This window comes from Gavia stellata, chromosome 19 (genome assembly GCF_030936135.1).
Source record: "Gavia stellata isolate bGavSte3 chromosome 19, bGavSte3.hap2, whole genome shotgun sequence".
Lineage (NCBI taxonomy): Eukaryota > Metazoa > Chordata > Aves > Gaviiformes > Gaviidae > Gavia > Gavia stellata.
The window spans coordinates 13,739,652-13,758,532 of record NC_082612.1 but is presented as its reverse complement, the minus strand read 5'-3'; the positions used below and the strand labels follow the sequence as shown (position 1 = coordinate 13,758,532).

At 46.3% G+C, this 18,881-nt stretch overlaps 1 protein-coding gene across 1 annotated transcript; it reads left to right on the top strand.

Moving 5' to 3' along the window:
• Positions 1–786: 786 nt before the first annotated feature.
• Positions 787–18,714, top strand: SETD7 (SET domain containing 7, histone lysine methyltransferase). Its single transcript, XM_059826870.1, has 8 exons — positions 787–826; positions 6,214–6,343; positions 11,407–11,608; positions 13,477–13,666; positions 15,308–15,389; positions 16,523–16,640; positions 16,962–17,119; positions 18,104–18,714. Exons 1-8 carry the CDS (start codon positions 787–789, stop codon positions 18,282–18,284), a joined length of 1,101 nt encoding a protein of 366 aa, XP_059682853.1. The 3' UTR covers positions 18,285–18,714.
• The last annotated feature ends 167 nt before the right edge of the window (positions 18,715–18,881 follow it).

Genomic DNA, 18,881 nt, shown 5'->3' with positions numbered 1-18,881 from the left:
GAGTGAGGTCCCTGCAGGACACCGAGGCGTGTGGTGATAGAGGGCCGTCCTCACGTCCCCTGGGTAAGAGCTCACAAATTGCACCCCCCCGCTGTCGCCTTTCCTCCAAAACTGAAATCCAAGAGCCTGTGTGTTTTGGGAGTTAAATCCCTCAACGCCACGAGCAGCAGGTAAGAGTGGTTCTTGGCGTGGGGAGGGAGCGGTGGTGTCATGGTGCTTGCTAGGGGTCCGCAGGGAGGCCTACTTCATGGGGTGAGCTGTACCAATGCACGTTCGGAGCAGCAGTCTGAGGGTGCCGTGCCCGCTCTGTAGAAGGCAGAGCACCCTGGGGGCCCAGCGCTGGCTCGGTTGGGATTTTCCTGCCGTCTGTGCTGCTTTGTGCCACGTTAGCAGCATTCTTCGGCAGAAATTTAACGATTTCCTCGCGCCTTCGCTTGAGCACCATGTGCATCCCCGTCAGCCTGGGTCTCGCACGCGTCTGCGGGGGGATCCGCTTCCCCTGGAGGCGCCTTTGGGCGGCTGACACCCGGCCGAACTCGCTGCTGCCATCTTCGCCAGCCGCCATTTTGCTGCGGGGCGCGGGGGGCTTCGCCCTGAACCCTCTCCGTCCTCGCGGCCGCCGGGCGCGCGCCGAGCGCCTCGGCCACGCCCACACCCCGCCCCTCCTGGTCCGGGGGGCGGGGCTACGGGGCGAGCCCTCCCTCGGGGCGGGGGGAGGCGGGGCGGCGCGCGCGCGCCCGCCCGGGTTACCGCGGCTGCGCCCCGCCCGCCGCCGCCGCCGCCGCCATGGACAGCGACGAGGAGACGCTGGAGGAGACCGTGGAAGGTACCTGCCCCGGGGAGGGGGCGCCGGCACCGGCGGGCGCGGGGAGAGGCGGCCCCGCGGGCCCCGGGTGGCGGCTGAGGGGGTGGGGGGCGCGGGCCGGCGGCGGCGGCCCGAGAGCGGCGCCCGGGGCCGGCGGCAGCGCATGACATCAGCGGGCTTATGCAACGGCCGCGCTGCCGGGCCGCCGCCGCCGCGCACGTGGCGGTGTGGGACCGGCGGGGCGCGGGGGGGCTGCCGGAGCGGGGGGCAGCGCCGTGTCGTGCGGCCGGGCCTGGCGCCCTTACCGGGCTGCTGCTTCGGCTGCGCTGCACGGGCGGGTCCGGCGCAGGGCAGCCCGCGGCCGGCCCCGGCCCCGTGCTGTTGTCGTACCCCCGGCACCGCCAGCCCGGGTGTGAGGCTCCTGAACCCGGTGGCGACGTTGACCTCTGCCCTTAACGTGGGGAGCGAAGCCCGGTCGTGCCTTGCCGCTGCTGCCGTGCCCCCCGTGCAGGCGGCGGCACTCGGCCCGCGCTCCCCGCCCCGCGCAGCCGGTGCCCTTTGCGGTTCGCAGGGCGGGCCGGGGCCTCTCCCGCCGCACGGCGCCGGGGCTGGGCTGGGCTGGGCTGGGCTGCCGCCTCCCTCCGCCGCCGCGCCGGCTGCGAGCCCCGGGCGGCCGCGTCCCTTAGCGCGGTGGTGAACGAGGAGGTGAGCGAGCTCCGAGCGAGGCGGTGGGGCTGCCGAGGCATGGCAGCGCTCGGGGAGCGAGGGGCGGCCGCGCTCGGGGGCTGCCGTTACCTTCCTGCGAAGGGAGAAGCAAACGGCGACGGGCGGGAGCGGCTGCGGTCACGTACGTGGGCAGCAGAGCCCGAGTCGAGTCACCCGTGCGGGAGCGGGGGGGCCCGTCTCACGGGGGGGCCCGTCTCACGGGGGGGGCCGTCTCACGGGCACCGCGCACCCCTTCGGCGCCAGCCCCTTAGGAGGGGAGCACTGACCCCGCAAGAGTCGTAAAACGGAGGCGCGTGCCTCTGGAAGGCATTACTGACGGAAACCTCGGGACGAGCGGCGCGACTCGGCAGCGCTGTCATCCTGTGGGGCGTCCAGGAGCGCGGTGCGGCCTGGCCTCGTGCGGCCCTCGCGCGGAGCGTGCCAGCCCGACGTTCCCGAAGGTTCCTCGCAGGGCACGGTCCTGTCGGAAGGAGCAAGCCTGGATTTTCAGCTGTTGGGATTAAGCACCCGAAGTACGGAGGCGCCTGTGACAAGGTGCCGGTAGTTCCCGTCGTTGGGCGGCGGGCTGCTGGTGCCTTGTGGCAGGAGGGTTAGGCCTCACTGCGCGCTTCTCCGAAGAAGGCGTCGAGCGCGGCAGCTTAGTTTAACAACAGATGCGAGCTAAGCAGCTGCTGCTAGGATCTGGATTTATTGTCTGGGAATGTGGTAACAGAGCCAAAGAGAAGCTTTGCTGGGTAAAACATGGTTGTGAGGGGAGTGGGATTCTTCAAACGCAGGGTGCTATGGATGGGATGAGCCCTGTACCGCAATAGACGTGTCTTTTCCCCTCCCTGCTCCTCAAATCTATGGATTGCAGTTGTGTCTTGGGCAAAGAGTCACAGTTTCGATCTTCGTGTCAGCGGTAAAGCGTTCTGCCGTATCGTGGAGTTGCTTAGCGTTTCTGTGGGCTAGGGAAAGGAGTTTTTAAAGCATACGTTTCTCAGCAGTGTATATGAAAATACGTGTTTTTCCAAGTGACGCAGAAGCAGGGTGCTGTTTGGGGGGTGAATAGGATGGCTGGGTGTTTTTGCACTTACCTGAAGGAAGTTAGAAATATGACAGAAATCAGCATTTTTTTCTGGGGGGGTGGGTCGTTGGTTTAGTGTTGTTATTCCCAAAACATCCATCTGGCATCTTTGTGTCCAGAATCTTTTCTTGATGATGCACACTGTATGTCTTCTGTAAAGTAATAGTAATACTGACAGTAAAAGGGTTTTCATCTTTGCTTTGTATACATCAGTGTTTTTGGTAAGTGGCCCTGTCATGCTGCGTTGTGAACTGGCCCCTATTAGTGTAATTCCTTTTGTTGAAAAGTTCACGGGCTGAGCTTAAGAGGAGATCTTGAGACACCCTTAAAGAAGTAACAGAAGTGAGGTTTTACAATAATTTAAAAACATGTTTAGACATTTTGGATTTGTTTTCACAAATGGAGGAGAGGGGCGAGAAAGGGAAGTGGAGCACACTCTGCTTTGCTCCCACTGAAATAATGAGGATTTTTTCCATTGACTTCATCTGAAACAGAGTTAGAGCCTAAGGCCTCAGCCGTATAGGAAAAGTTGCATCTATGTAATTAAACTTGAAATTGCTTTTTTTCCCCTATTGACTAAGAGAGACTGTCTCTTTTTTTGTTGGGGTGGGGGATGATTTTTTTTTTTTCAGTAGGGGAAAGTCTCTAGCATATTAGAAGAATTGGATTCTTTGTATTATGGCTGAGATTAGGACTCTGTATAGAGGCCATTGCATCAAAGCTGACCATTTAAATCTCTGGGATAGTCTGTATCCTACCGTGCCGAAGTCCTGACGTGTGTGCTGTGTATAAGCATGGCAGCTTTTGTGTTGGGCTTTGCATTCCAGCAAAATCTCGACAAAACTGAATAGTCACAGAGAACAAAGTTGCAAGTTTGGGGCTTTTTTTTAATAGTATAATGTACCAATACTGTCAGTATATTTTTTTTAATCCAAGTGTTTTATAGAAGTTTTGCTCCTGTAGTGAGGGGAAGACTGGTACTGTATTGTTCAGGGTTTGTTAACTTACACCAGTATACCCTTCCCATATTGATAAAACTGAAGACTTTAATTAAAACCATAAATGTCGACGTAGTTGGTTTTGTTCTAAAAGAGGTGTCCACATTGGAAATTTCACTGACCTTTTAGTTAAATTGACATAACTGCTAAAACTTTTCCCTGCTACAAAAAGGGGTGTCCTGACTGAATGGGAGGAAAAAAAGCCTTTCTTCTGTTTGGAAAGAGCAGCGTGCTGTCCCTTCTCTTTTAAAGGGTTCTTCTTCGAAGTTATTAAAAGCCTTTAGTGATGTAGCTTTTCCTCCCCCCCCGGTTTTGCTCCCTCTTTTTACTCTGTTACTTCTCTCAGCTTGGACAGTAAGCAGTGTCTGATTGGTTTTATTGACTTTTTAAACGTTTAACTGTTTTCAATCTGCCTTGGACTGGGAACTTAATTTCAGAGGGCAGTGATGTTTTGGGCAGTGGCTGAACGGGAAGCAAGGTGGGTTGCTACCCCCGAGGGGGGCAGGTGGGCTCCCAGCCACCCGGCTCCGCCGTGGCGGTGGGCTGCGGGGTCAGCCTCCCGAACCAAAAGCAAGGAAGGGAAGGATTTTCTGCCAACTTAGTGACTTGCACCACTTGCAGAGGGTGCTAGGCAAGTGCCAGAGCAGGTGCGAGAGAAACTTTGGGGAACGCGCGTGGGAAGGGTGAAGGAGGGAATCTTGGCTCTTGGATGAGTTCAGATGTCTCGGCGTTATTTTTTCCTGCACACCTTCTTTCTAGGTGCATTTCCATGCTTGGTGTAACAAGCGCAGGAGATGGCTGATGAAGCTGCGCAGCCTTACTGGGTTACTTTGAGGAACATTCATTTAGCTCTTTTTTTTTCCTTCCTCTATCTTTGTCTCTCTTCCTTTTTTTTTTAATGAAATTTTACTTTAAGAGAGACAAAAGTTTGGAAATATATCCTGACAAATTATCCTGTGCTGTATGGCATTCTTCTGTCAACCATTCTGGTATTAAAAGGCTGGGGCAGGTCATGTGTTTCATAGGAGAGGACTTCTAACCAGATGCTGCCCCACATCCTTACCATGCCCTGGCTGTGATGTCCCGGGGGGGCTGTGAAGCATCCCAGGGGAGCAGTAGCTTATGGTGATGTGGGAAGAACACGTGGGCACGTGCGTGCCGTCTGGGTACCCTTATCCCCACAGAGCCCTGCGGACCTGTTGCAGTCGGGGCATGACGAGGTGGACTTCTGAAGCCGCATGGGTGGCTGGCTTTTCCCACTGCAGTCTGCACAGCTCGTTTTCTCTCTGGGCGTAGGGCTCGAGGTTTGGTAATACTGAAGTGCCTCTTGTTGCCTGCATCAGCCTGGGCTGTAACCGCTCCCCCCCACGCTGCAGTTTGTTTATGCCTTTCTATGTGTGTGTTGAACCTTTTCAGTTCAGGGCAAATTCCGTCAGGGAAGAGCTTGACCCAAAGCTTGTAGAAGTGGATGGGTGTGCTGTCTCTCATCTCTAATGGCTTTGTATGCCTCATCAAGAGAGTCAGGGGATGAGAGGTCAGTTTTTATTTAGAAAGGTAGAAGAACACAAATATACACTAGCTTTTATTTATTTGTCAGTTTTCATGCAAAATTTATACCTGCTAAAATGTCACGATGGGAGCTTGTTACACCCGCACCTGGCGTATCGCTGTGCTGAAAGCAGCCCTGCTGAGCTTGAGCATCTTCATTCTGCAGTCAGAGCAGTGTTCTGCTAATGCAGTGCTAAGGACTCCAAGTTCACACGGGTAAACCAGGCAATAGCAATTGTTTAAAACACTCCTCTTCCGTTTTCTTTTGGTTTTGAAGAGGCAGACAGAGATGCAATAGGAACATTATTATGCTTCAACTTAATCAGAGTTGGCCAGCTGTATTCTGTAAAATACAGACCCATGAAGATGAGGATCCAAGTGTGTCATCCCTCTGCCTTCCTCATGTGCAACAGCTGTAATGGGGAAAACTGATATGGCTAGGAAAGGGAACGGGATGGAGAATGTAATGTGAACACATCAGAAAGGCACTGGAGAGCAGCCTTTAAACTATGAAATAGCAAGCTGACTGACATATTGCAAGGGCATAGTATTACAGATATTACATGCTTTTATTTCTTTAAATTCCTGTGGATATAGCTACAAGGTGGCACACCCACATTGCTGTAAAACATGTATTTATCAAAAGAAAACAACAACCCTTTTCTTATGTAGTAGATTAAAGTCTAAATATATTCTGTTCTCACCAGGAAATACGTATTTTAGATAGAGTTATTGTATTTTTGAAGACGTATATTAACACAAGTTAGAATAGTATGAACCTTCTTTCTTTTACAAATATGTCTTTTGCTTATTCTTATCTTCTCTCTACTGTCTGTCATCCCTTTTCTTTTATCCTGACCCTTTTTATTTTTAAGCGAAGCGTTACACAAGTACAGACTTCAGTTGTACTGAATCTCGGATCACTGTTCCTAACAGAAGTGTTTTGATGCGGATTATTGTTTTGTACTAGGGAGCTACCGCATTTCAAGTGTCTACGTAATCAGAACAGGTTTGCAATTTTACATAATGTTTAATGTGTTCTTTTGCTCTTTGTCTGGATTTCATTTCAGGGCATCTAGATGATGATGGGTTGCCACATGGATTCTGTACAGTCACCTATTCGTCGACAGACAGATTTGAGGGAAACTTTGTGCATGGAGAGAAGAATGGCCGCGGCAAGTTCTTCTTTTTTGATGGAAGGTAGACACTGACTCTTCGATTTTTCCTCTATATTCTGCCTCCTGCTTGCAGTGGTACAAAATTAACCTGCATTGATTGTATGCTGCTGAGTTTCTGGATAAGCTTTCTCATTAAAAACTGTAGCTGGAAAGTTTTCTCTACTGCTGCTGTAGCCATACCTTTGGGGGCTTGGGGGCTTTGTACGTAATATGGTGCTTGGAGTTGTTTCCTGGTGGGAGAAGGCAGCTCTTTTAGCACTGTAAAGTTACGAACTAATTGGAGGCCGTAAGAACTGGGAGGTGGTCAGAGCTATTGGAAACCATGCTGGCAGCGGTTTGGACTGCAAAGTTCAAGTCCATAACTGCGAGTGGAATTCTTTGTTTGTCTTATAGCCCTATACAGAGACTGCAGCTGGAGTGGGAGCTCCCTGTGCCAGACCTCGCGCACAGCCGTAGGACCTTGACAGAGAGGCTTACCCTCTGCTTGGTCTTGGAAATTGTTTGGTGGTTAAAGGACTGAGTTCAATATGGTTTTGTTCCCAGCTCTACCTAATCCTCTGCAAGTTGCTTGTGGCCTGATTTATTTTCAGAAGAGCCCCTATTATTTCCCCTCTCTTCACTGGAAATTGTGACAGTGAAGTTGTGCTGGTCGGTGCCTATGCATGTGTTTTCTTCCCAGGTCTTCATTATGAACACCTTGTTCGTCTTCCCCCAACTGCAGCATTTCTCTCTGCAGTTGCTCAGAACTTCCTCCAAAGGAGCAGCAGATGTATAAAATGACACGATTCTTCGTGGTTTTGCAGCTGTCGGTGGCACTATGAATAGCAGCCGTTAAACTGACAGTCGTGCCGGGTCTACTCTCCTCCTGCTCAGAGAACTTCTGAGCAGGAGCGGAGGTATTGTGCTGTCTCAGTGAGTCAGCTCCTTGTCTGTACTTGCCTTTGCAATTGCTTCATACTGGGGATTGTGGGGGTTTTTCATGAGAAAGATAATCTATCTATTCAGTTATGCAGAAATGGATCAGGCCTCCAAGCTTGGATGAAGAAAAATCCCCACTGTTGTTGGTAATGGGCTTATTAAATCTTGTATGAGTAACTGAAAATCAGTACTGCCCAGCAGCTGACCTCTCTAAAATAGCCTTTTTTTTAAGTTGGCAGGCAGCGTCTCTATGGACACATGTACATCACGCTTCTGTGCTTGTTGATGATCTCAGCAGAGCAGTTGCTGATTGTACAGTCAGGGAAACTGACCCACTATTTTGTTTGTAGGGCTGCTCCTCCAAGTAATCCAGGGTACAGGCAGTGCTCTGTGGGAAAACTCAGGCTGCTGCTGAGCCTTTTCTGTACTGCTTCAGTGTTGCCAACTGGTTTTTTTTCCTGTAATTTTCATAACGCTTAAAAAAATGGAACAGTTGGCTACTGTATGACTTCAGGAACTAGCAGAATGAAAATATACAAATATAGTCTGTAATGTGGTTTTGGAAAATGGGATATTTTTATAAACTGCCCTAAGCTTATTTTAATTTAGCTGAAGCAGCCTTAACCAAGCAGTGACTAGTTACTAAAGATGTTGCGATGTACCTAGCTACACCCAGCCAGCACAAGTAAATTGCTCTCTGAAGTGGCTGGTTCAGGCGCCGTGAGGTGTTGTGGGAAGAATGACCTGGTATAAGGCAGGACGTGCTGTTGCCATTAACTGTGCCATGGGCAAGGCTGAATGTTTATGAAGAAGAGAAATGAATCCCCAAAATTTCTCAAAACATCTCTCCCCTTACAGTACAGTGTGCTTCAGGGCAGTAAGTTAGCTGGTTTCAGTGTTCCTGGGTCCGTTTCCCTGACAGGCTGCTGGTAACAGCTGACAGTTGAACTGCTGTGGGTCTGTTGTCGGGGAGTAGTTGAGTCCTGTCAGACGCTGGACTGGCAGCAGTGTAAGCGTTCTCATTTTTTGAGTGTTGGGAAATAGGATCGGCTGCCTGGCTGCCTTGTTTGCCTCAGTGAAAACCTTTCCCCTTACTGGAATAGCTGCCCCCTTCCTGTTGGTTATTTAAGGGAGGGGAAACCTGGAATGAAATACTGGTTGTTTTTTCCTCCCCCTTCAAAAATGCAACAAAAGCCAACATATTCTTTCAGAGAGAGAAGTTTCACCTCTGGCATACTCCCTGTTTTGGATCGTGTACTTGAGCCTTCATTAGTGCCAACGCTTGCTGGAGTGCACTTCAGAAAACGCTTTGCGCAATAACTGCGAGCGTGAGAGCCGTGTTTGGCACGGAGCTGCGGCTGCTGTTCTCCCTTAACTAGAAGCTCTTGTTAACTGACATCTGCCAGAACACAGTACAGAACAGTATTATTTTTAAGAAAAAGTTTTCAATGTTCCCATGTAGAGGGAAGGGTGGGAGATAGGGAGTGGGGGGCGAATGGATCAGGGTCTGTCGATGTAACTTAATACCTGGAAGGATACTGCAGTAAGTATTCCTCCCCCCCCAGCTCTTATCACTGGTTTATTTTTTAGGTAGTGGATATGCTAGATCCCGTCTAGACCTGGTGGATAATGGGAAGACCATATATCTGATAAAACTTGACTTTAGTAAAACTATATTATCACAGGTGTGATAAGATGAGAAGCAAACCGGAGAAATATAGGCTAGCTCAGGGTTTGTATTATCAAGATTTTGTTTATGCAAAACACAGAAGCTGTTTATTCCTCCTCATGCTGGTCAGGTCTTAGTTGCAAGTATCGTGTCTGGCTGCATACTCCATCCTTCGAGAGCTTAACAAGACAGAGAGAGAGAAGAGGGGAGCAGGGTGGAAATAACTCAAAAACTGTGAAAAGTATAAAAGTTTTAGAGAACCTGACTTTCTAGGTAAGGTTGGAAGACATGGAATTCTTTCTTTAGGTATCACAGAATCACTAAGGTTGGAAAAGACCTGTAAGATCATCAAGTCCAACCATCAACCCAACACCACCATGCCCACTAAATCATGTCCCACAATGCCTCGTCCACACGTTCCTTGAACACCGCCAGTGATGGTGACTCCACCACTTCCCTGGGCAGCTTATTCCAGTGTTTTACCACTCTCTCAGTAAAGAAATTTTTCCTCATATCCATCTTTTGATTTCCTCAAATGATACGAGAGTAGGCAGAGATGGACCTTTTGGACATTGTTTGGAGCTTAATACAATGAAAAAAAAACCTAGAGATTTGAGTTACAGTAAAAGAAAAGACATTTTTTCCAGTGCTGAAGCACTGTTGTAATTTAGCAACTTGTTAACTTCAACTAATATCATTAAAGGTAGGTTTTTTGGTCTGTTTCATTACATAAACTGGGGGTGGCTGCTTCTTTTAAAGAGTAATCCTACATGTGGACTCTTATGTGTGTTGCCAGCTACAATGAAAGTCAAATCTGGTGATCTGTGATAAACTAGAAGAGAAAGTGGTGTCATTTATAGTTGAGTAAGTGCCCAGATCTCTGGTGGTTCCCTCATCTGCTCTGCTCCTTCCCTGTGCTGTGGTGCCATAGCTGTCTGTGCAGCTCAGTAGCTACCTGGATCAAGAAATTCATCCGACTGAAAAGTAAAACGGTTTTCCTGCCCCTTCCTGCTCTGCATCTGGTTTGCATTGAGGCTTTTACCGTAGTGTATTGTAGTGTGTTTTCCCGTGGAAACCTCAGCCAGCTTGCCGAAGTTATGTAAAGACAGAGAGTGAAGCTTTAGAAACCAGAAAGTTAATTCTGAGAAAACATTCCTCCTGCAGCTTTTGAATATCTGTTTTGTAAAATTTTGTAAAACATGTGGAATCACATGCTCCCAGGCCTTAGACATCTGCATCAGAAAAAGAATTATGCAGTGAAAGTATGTGTACTGCAGCGGGCTGTTAGCTAAATGTACTGGGGTAAAAGCTAAACAGTTTGTATTTCCTAATGCTAGTTCTAACCTGAGAAAGAAATAACTGAGTAGATCCTCTTTTATGTTTATGCTTTCATTCTGTGTAATGTCTCTCAGCAGCCTTTTTTTCAGAAAGGAAGCGAAGCAGATTGCAAGACGTTACTGCGCCCCTTCTAAAGGGTTTGCAAGACAAAACTGAAGTGAAATGTTTCTTTGTTCGAATCCAAGTGCAGCACTAGTTCTGTTTGACAGGCTGTGTTCCGTTTTAATAGAAATACATGAAGAATGACAGTGCTTTTAGCAAATCTGGTACAGATTGCTGCTAAGTGTATCGCTAGGCAGCTAACACTGAACTGGTAGCAGGCTGGAGTTTGTGCCCTTTTGCGGTCCACCTGTACGGCAGTTCAATTTCATCTCACCAGAGAGACATCAGTAAAGATCCAAACGTAGGAGGTAGAAAATCCTAACCTGAGAGTAGCCTGCTTGGGCAGTAATTTCTTCTTTGACCACGAGCATCCATTTGCTGCTGTAATTTGCTACCCCAGCCTATATAAAAAGCTCAGCAATGTAATTTAGATGAATAATGCTGTGCCCATGAAGCGCACCCTGGTGAAAGGACAGCATAAGTTGTTCTCTGCCTTTGGACGTCTGTAGAAAAAAGTTTGGTTTTCATCTTGGCTTTCTGGAGAAGTCAGGTTTACCTTCCTTCTCCCCTTCCCCTTGTCCCACTCAAATTTGGTTGAAACCAGCGAACGCATCAGAGTTTCAGACATGGGGGATAGTGATGCCTGGCAGGGGACGGAGGAGAGATGCTGGCTGGAAGCAGTGTCCCAGCGAGGGAGCCCCGGCAGCTGGTGCCAAGCCTTTCAGCACACCTTTCAGTCTGCCTGCGCATAGCTCTGCCCCTCCACAGCCTGGGCTTTCGGAGAGACGCCACCGAGAAAAAAGCTGTGATTGTTGCCGTGGTGGTGTGCGTTTCGGGGAGGGTTGTAGAGCACCCAGCAATAGCAAACCAGGCGTCAACAGTTGCCTCTTCCTAGGACCTGACTTCCTTGAAGGTCTCCCCTCAGCCTCTCGGTGCCAGTAATATGTAGAATGACGAGCAGAGGAGCAGGGTTGTGCTGTGCCTCATGTCGAGGCTTTGGGTTCACCTCTTAGAGAGGTGAATAGTCTTCCACTGCTGTTTCTTTCTGTCTTTACCAGCACCTTGGAAGGGTACTATGTTGATGATGCCCTGCAAGGCCAGGGAATCTACACTTACGAGGATGGAGTGGTCCTTCATGGCACATACGTGGATGGAGAGCTGAATGGACCAGCCCAGGAGTATGACAGTGACGGGCGGCTGATATTCAAAGGGCAGTATAAAGACAACATTCGACATGGAGTTTGTTGGATTTATTATCCGGTAAGCCTGACCACCTGCTCTCTTCATCGCAGAATAGTACCATTATGTATCTTTCTTTTCTCCCCAGCTGAAACAAATACCCACCAGCTATCCAAAAGTCAACATGCAAAAATCAGGGTGGAAGTTCTGTGCATTCTGATTTTGGATAATCCAACATACAGCTAAACCGCTTCAGTGTTCAATGTTTGCCCAGTAGGCAGGATTCAGCAAGGCCGCGAGATGCCTCCACTATTTTCATCTTCCAAGGAACCCAGCCCCTTGGAAGTGCGTTCATGTCTATCTCCTTGGGAAAGCTGGGACAGTGATTTTGCCACTTTGTAGTGCTGACTGCAGGTGAGGAGCATGGGAGCTGTGCAAGCTATTGCAACCTGCCGCTCTTAATGAGGAGGGGAGACTTTGTCCACTTCTGCAGGGTATGTTGTGAAGTCTGGCTTCCCCCAACAAATCAGATGTAACTTCTAATTTTAATCCCTGTTCAGCCTTACACAACATTCTAGACTTGAACCTTTCAATCTTTACCTTGTGCTGAGTAGGGGGAAACATCTGCATGTAATCAAGCTGCTGGTCAAAACCCAATCTATTTCTGTGTTACGTATTGCACGTACTTTAGTAGCAGATTCATTTCAAATGCTCACCATTGGCTGTTCATTTTATTTACTGGTTTTCACTATTGCCATTAAGCATGTGTTAGAATCGACAAACGCTTGGTGTACGCTGCCAAACAAGTAGCAGTTTTTCAATACCGGTGTATAAAATACACACAGCTGACCCTTCAAGTCATATGTCTCCTGTTTCATCTTCCAGATGACAAAGTGTTGCTGTACCTTCTGGAAAAGTGGCTATTTAGAGGTCGTTTATCATTAGCATCTCACAAGACTAAAGGATGCAAGGTGTTTCAAAAAAACCTTTGCCATGGAAGCAATTGTTTATGCATGGTTCTGTGCATGATGCCATGTGCACAAATTTTTACCCAGACTTAAGTTTCAGTGTTCCTCACTATGGTATGTTTGAAGCTCTTTCATCCCTGGAGTTGAACAAAATGGTGTCGCTCTGAAATAGAGTCTGTGTGCAGCGATCTTGATCTGAATCAGTCTGTTTCCACGTCACACCTGCTGGTTTTGCTCCAGGGCATTATTTGAAGATGTTTTCTTGTCCTTTTTGAAATAAACACATGAAGTCGTTAGACCTGTGCTAATCTATGCATCTCATTCTGCAATTCTGTAAATAGACCTAACCGGAGTTGCAGGCAAATCCCAGATGGCAAAGCCCAGGGCTAAAATGTGTAAACCTTAGAGAGGAAAAGTGTTGCTGATGATAGCTTTCAGCAAACAGTTGTTCTCATCAAGTATCACCTGACAGTGAGGGGGGGGATGCTGGGACAGAGATACTTCCCAGTCATCCAGCAAATCTTTTTTTTTTTAATAGGCTCAAGTCTTTTGATGTACCATGAATTAGCAGTGAGTAAGGCAGCATTTTAATTTTTTCTTTCTCCAGCACAGTACCATACTAACAAAACTCAGACGAAGTTTGTGTGTGGCTTTGGGCCTTGGTTCGCAGACTATTCACATAAAAATTTTGCCAATTGAAACTCATTATTTGTGTCACATGGAAGGAAAGACCTTGGGTTTTGCCTGTTTTAAACAATACAGAAAACCCCGTTCATTTCTTTTATCAGTTTTATCCTGACTGGAATGACTTCATCCAGCTTCTTCATGTGTCTGTTTCTCACTCCTTTTCATGATCTCACATCTGAACTTACTGTAGCTTAGATTGCTTCTTTAAAAAGTTGGGAAAAATCGTTTTCATTTACTGAAGATAGTAAAATACAACTAAATGCTCTGCCTTTTCTTTCTTGCCTGTGCTTTCAGGATGGAGGCAGCCTTGTGGGAGAAGTGAATGAAGAAGGGGAGATGACTGGAGAGAAAATAGCCTATGTGTACCCAGATGGAAAGACTGCGTATTCTGGAAGGTTCATAGATGGAGAAATGATAGAAGCAAAACTGGCAACTCTGACTTCTGCAGAAGATGGGAAACCTCAGTTTGAAGTAGTACCAGGCAGTAAGTTCAGCTAACACAGAAACTTGTATTCTCACTACCAGCTCTTCGCTGCAAACAGCTTGGTTTCTATAACATTCCCTATTAGAGACTGTAAAGGCTGGCTGTGATGAGATAAGAAGTCTATTAGCGAGAAGCCCTTTTTCTAAATTATAAAGTTGGACCGAAGGGCACGTGGAGCGATCCCTTTGCTCCGGGAACAAATGGGGAGTGACCCACGCGGTGGTGCTGCTGAAGTGCATTTCATAACCCTTCTCTTGCACGCTCGTGGGCACAGTCCTGCTTGTCGCACACACCGTTGCCCTCTGTGCCGTGTTAATGCTGACACGGTTACAGGCTTTGTTTTGTTAGTAAAATAACTCGAAGTGGAGAGGGAGGCTGTGCTTTGGTTGTAGCTCTGTCAGTTGGGTTTGTGCAAGTGAATGTTAGCGCTGTGAATGTTCTGGCACCTGCGTTATGGGGCTGAAAGGGCACAGGGATTGGAATTAGTGAACTAGATTTGGTTGTTGTGTAACAGTCCGATTGACCAGCACCCTTCAGGCTGTCTAGTCCTGCTGATTGAAAGTGGCTATGGAATGGTTAGGGTCCGGGTAGTGCCTTCGACCCATGTAAGCGCTGCTCCTTCTCCGGGGCAGCGGCGGCTTGGGCCTATAGTTCTGGAGTGGTTTTGTTGCTCTGAGGTGTATGTGATGTTTTGGAGGTGAGTGGGTTAAGCTGCGGACAGGGCCATGAGTAATAAACAGGGACGATGCTAACACATTTACTCTTTTGCCAGCAAGGGTTGTCTCGCTCGATATGAAATAAGAACATAAAACTCACCAAAAAGGCGTTGAGAAGCAAATGCATGTGACTTTTTATTTTTTAAATCTCTCAGTTGTGATAGCAAATCAAAATTTAACTTAAAAGATAGCTTCTGAGAGGGTACAGTTGTGCTTTGTAAATAGGATTGAATTACACTCTGGAGGAAGCTGCCTTCAGCCGTGACAGATCTTGGACACCAGGGCAATGGCCTTTCACCAAACTTTGTAATATTGTGGTCTGGGGTTTTTTCCCCATCTTATTTCCACCTGCATCTTAACCGATCTCCCAGATAGTCCTCTGGCACTTGATTGTAGAGGGATGTAAGGATGTAATTAGAGCTGTACCACTGAGTTGCTTATTAATGGCAGGAAATAAGTGACTTTGTGATTACTGAACATTATCTTCTGGCTGACGTTCTTCAGGATTTGGACTAGAAAACATTTCGTATTTAAAATAGTCCAAGTTTTTTTTTATAATTAATGTATTATTGAATATATTCTTCTAAGTTTTGCTTTACTTTTAATTTTAATTAGAGACTCTAGGAGGGTCAGTTTTGAAAGACTGTCCAATCCTCCTTTAAAAGTTGGTAGTTTGAAGAACGTATATATCACCTTTTTGTGATAATACTGCTACTCTAGTATGTTGAGGGGAAAAATAATCAAGAAACAGTATCTCTCTGAAGACCTTTTACAGGTGCAGTTCTGTTTAATACCTTTTTGTGGAAGCATAACATTTATTTCTTGCAGTCATTAAAATTTAATTTTTGAATGTTTTGATTAAGTTAAGGGCTGCATGCTTTCAGTACTGCCAATTAGTTTATTTCTTTTGATTTCTGTTTTTTAGGCCCAGTATACAGTTTTGACAAATCTACTTCATCCTGCATTTCTACAAATGCACTTCTTCCTGATCCTTACGAGTCAGAGAGGTAGGCTTTTTTCTTCTCCCTTCTTTCGATAGTGTCCCTGTTTCTTTGCTGTTATGTATTTAGGGCCTAATTTTGTAAACCTTTTCTCATTTAAAATTAAAAAGTGTGTAAGGGTTTGTGAAATGGAACCCATTACTGAATATCAGTCAGCGTTGGACTTGATTGAATTTCTTTGATTCGCACAATGAAATTGCTCTCTAATGGATAGAACACAGCAATACTTTTTAAGAGATTAAACTGGGAAGATTTCTTAGTGTTTCAAAGACATTCAGTCAAGTCCTGGACTCCGCTAATAGCCCACATCTGCAACATCCTGAGCAAAAAAGTGTGCTGTTCCCTATTTTCCAGATGTGCAACTAGCTTCAGGTTGCAGTGTGCTGCATTCATTGTGTCTCACTGGATGGCACGTGTGCCAGCGTTTTCTCCCTTCCCTACAGATGTAGCAAAGTGGCAAGAGTAAATCATTAAGCTAGAGGAAAGTGAGATACTGCTTGTGATGACCCTGTGATGTCAAAACATGTTCCTCAGCAATTGTCTTATCGTAGTCAGTCAGTGATATCTCTTCTGTGGCTATTCCGCAATTACTCTTTTTACCTAGACTTTTAAGAGGCCTTGCTCTGTCGATACCTCGATTGTAGTCCTTTTCTGATACTCCGAAATATCTAAATAAGTGATTAGTAAAATGCTGGCATTAATTTGCATCAAGTGTTTGAAGATCTAGGATTTCACCTTGAAAACTCTTGGTCAGTGGAGTAATAATCTGTGCATGTACACACCAGCAACATCAGCGTAGTGGGGACCTCTGGGATTCTGGTAGGTTACTGAGAGTGTTCCCGAGTTGAAGGCATCATTGAGGAGTAATAGTAGATTAGCCCTTTAAAAAAAAAAAAAATTTTTCAAACTTACAGATGAAGTCAGCCCCCACTTCTCACCAAATCTCCATTTTGCCAAAATAGAACGTATGGAGGAGAGGAAGGAGAAGGGAGTTGCATTTGGAGGTTTTGAATTATTATTATTATTAGTTTTATTATTATATTGAAGTATTAGTCTTTATGCCAGTTGTGTTGTGATAATACTTCTTGAAAATGAAAACTGTAGCCAATCACTAATTCCATGCCCTTTTCCCCTTGTAGGGTGTATGTTGATGTCTCTCTCATTTCCAGTGCTGGAGAAGGATTATTTTCAAAAATAGCAGCAGAAGCCAGTACAGTTATGTCCTTTTACAACGGAGTGCGAATTACACACCAGGAGGTAAAGGAGAGAAAAAAGTCAGTCTGAATTTTCATTGCTCCTTCTGAAATCTTCATATAGTAGGATTTTACACCCACCCCCTTCCCACCCTTAAGATTTAATGTGATGGCGTTTAATTGAAAGAAAGTGCATGTTCACCTATATATATATATATGTTTTTTATATATATATATATATTAAAAAAAAAGTGGTGGTGGTTTGTTTCTTTTTTTAATGACTTACAGGAAAAGCTTTAGTTGCGTATATTTGAATGTTTGCTTTCAAACTGCTGGCAAAGTTGACCCCTCCACACACACACTGGATTTTTGCCTTGCAAACTAGGTAGACAGCAGAGACTGGGCCCTCAATGGAAATACAATATCCCTGGATGACGAAACAGTCATAGACGTGCCAGAGCCCTACAACCACGCCGCCAAGTACTGTGCCTCGCTGGGGCATAAGGCCAACCATTCTTTTACTCCTAACTGCATCTATGACCCGTAAGTAGAGTCCAGCCCGGCAGTCTGGGCTCACGGGGTGTTTCTGGGCGGCCGAATGAGGAGCAACCAGTGGGGCTGGGAGTAAGGGGTCCAGGCACGGAAGGAGTTCCTGCTTACCTGGGCCGAGTTGGAAACTGGATGGCATTGCAGGTGCTTGATGTCTCTTGGGACTTACACCGTGGAGTATCTTGAAGTTTGCAACTGTGTTAAATTTTGTCATGGACTTTAGGACCTGCCTCTTGATTCTAAAATGCATAAGCATAGCTCTCTCAATCCTAGCTTGGCTAGGACTGCACCATATTTGCTGAACTGCAGATGCTTGACTAGCACCATGAAACGTGCTGTCACTTCTGAAACTCAAAAAATAAGCATCTTGCTGCTCTGCCGTGGGTGCAGAGTACTAGGAAATTTTTGATGTATACATATGCTCGAGGGTATAAATATTTTCATACCAATGTATAAATGAACAGACCTGTGGAGAGATGTACGTAGAAAATAGTTTTCCGTTATTAAATGAGCCAGTTCCCTTTACTGGGGGACCCTGGGAGAAGATGTACAGAAGTGTGTTGTGATTGTTTGGTGGGTAACCTGGACTGAGGAAATCAAGATGGGCAATTTTCCATGCTCTCTGGTCTCTCATAATCTATACTGTTTTCCTGTCATGCAGATGCTTACGTCTGCAAGCCCAAGGCATGTGGCAGTGATTAACATTTATTTATTTATTTATTTATTACAAACAAGCAGTGTTGCAGGACTGTTGACAAACTTCAAAAATAGAAATACACAAAGCTGCTTTAATATATTGATATTTTTGCCCTTATTACTTAAGTCTTTATAAGGTTGACTCAAAGCAATCTACTCATCTGATACCAGATTATGTGGTATTACTCTGAACTGTAAGTGACTTCTGAAACTATAGAAAGGGCTAACAGAGTCTGTGAATTGACAGCTAAGCCTAGCAAAGGTGTTCTATTCTTTGTCTAGGTTTGTCCATCCTCGTTTTGGGCCTATCAAGTGTATCCGTACCATCAGGGCTGTGGAGAAGGATGAAGAATTAACAGTGGCTTACGGATACGACCACAATCCCATTGGGCAAAATGGGCCAGAAGCACCGGAGTGGTACCAGCTGGAACTGAAAGCTTTCCAGGCTGCCCAGCAAAAGTGAAATGGGAGCTCCTTCTCCGTTCAGCAAACTGAAATAGAAATTTGGATCTATGCACTACCTTTATACTGAAAACTGGACAACCAGGGATTGTTCATGCTGTTGCATCATAACTTTGCATTCTGTGTTAAGAGATAAGTTTCTTGCATACTAACTAGGTTTGACTGTGTTACTCATAGCAGATTTAAAATTAGCTAGCGTTGCAACAGTCTTATCTGGAGAAATTATTTAATATTCTATACGAGACGTGATATTCTTTGGTAGCTTCTGCTTTTGCACCATATGCAAAGATGCCAAAAGACTAGACAGAAAACTAAAATGGGTATATCGTTCACTTTTAGTCGGCAGACTTAGTGTTGCGCTCTATCTGCCTAGGCATTATTGTGCAACTGCATTTTGCATATATGCCACTTGTGATGATAACAGTAATATTTTGATATTCTCTAATAGTAGCATAATTTTGCCTTTTTAAACCTTTGATCTGAATCTTGCAATAGAGCAGTTTATTTATTAGCATATAGGAGGCTGGGTTTTAACTCCCCTTTCCTCTTGTCTGAACGTTGTTCTTTCTACAAATCCTCTTTTGCGGGAGAAAATCCT

Excerpts from the sequence above, each read along its gene's own strand:
- SETD7 (XM_059826870.1), top strand. The coding sequence starts at position 787 with ATGGACAGCGACGAGGAGACGCTGGAGGAGACCGTGGAAG. Across the intron at positions 827-6,213 it reads GCTGGAGGAGACCGTGGAAG|GGCATCTAGATGATGATGGG; the intron begins GTACCTGCCCCG and ends ATTTCATTTCAG. Across the intron at positions 6,344-11,406 it reads TTCTTCTTTTTTGATGGAAG|CACCTTGGAAGGGTACTATG; the intron begins GTAGACACTGAC and ends TGTCTTTACCAG.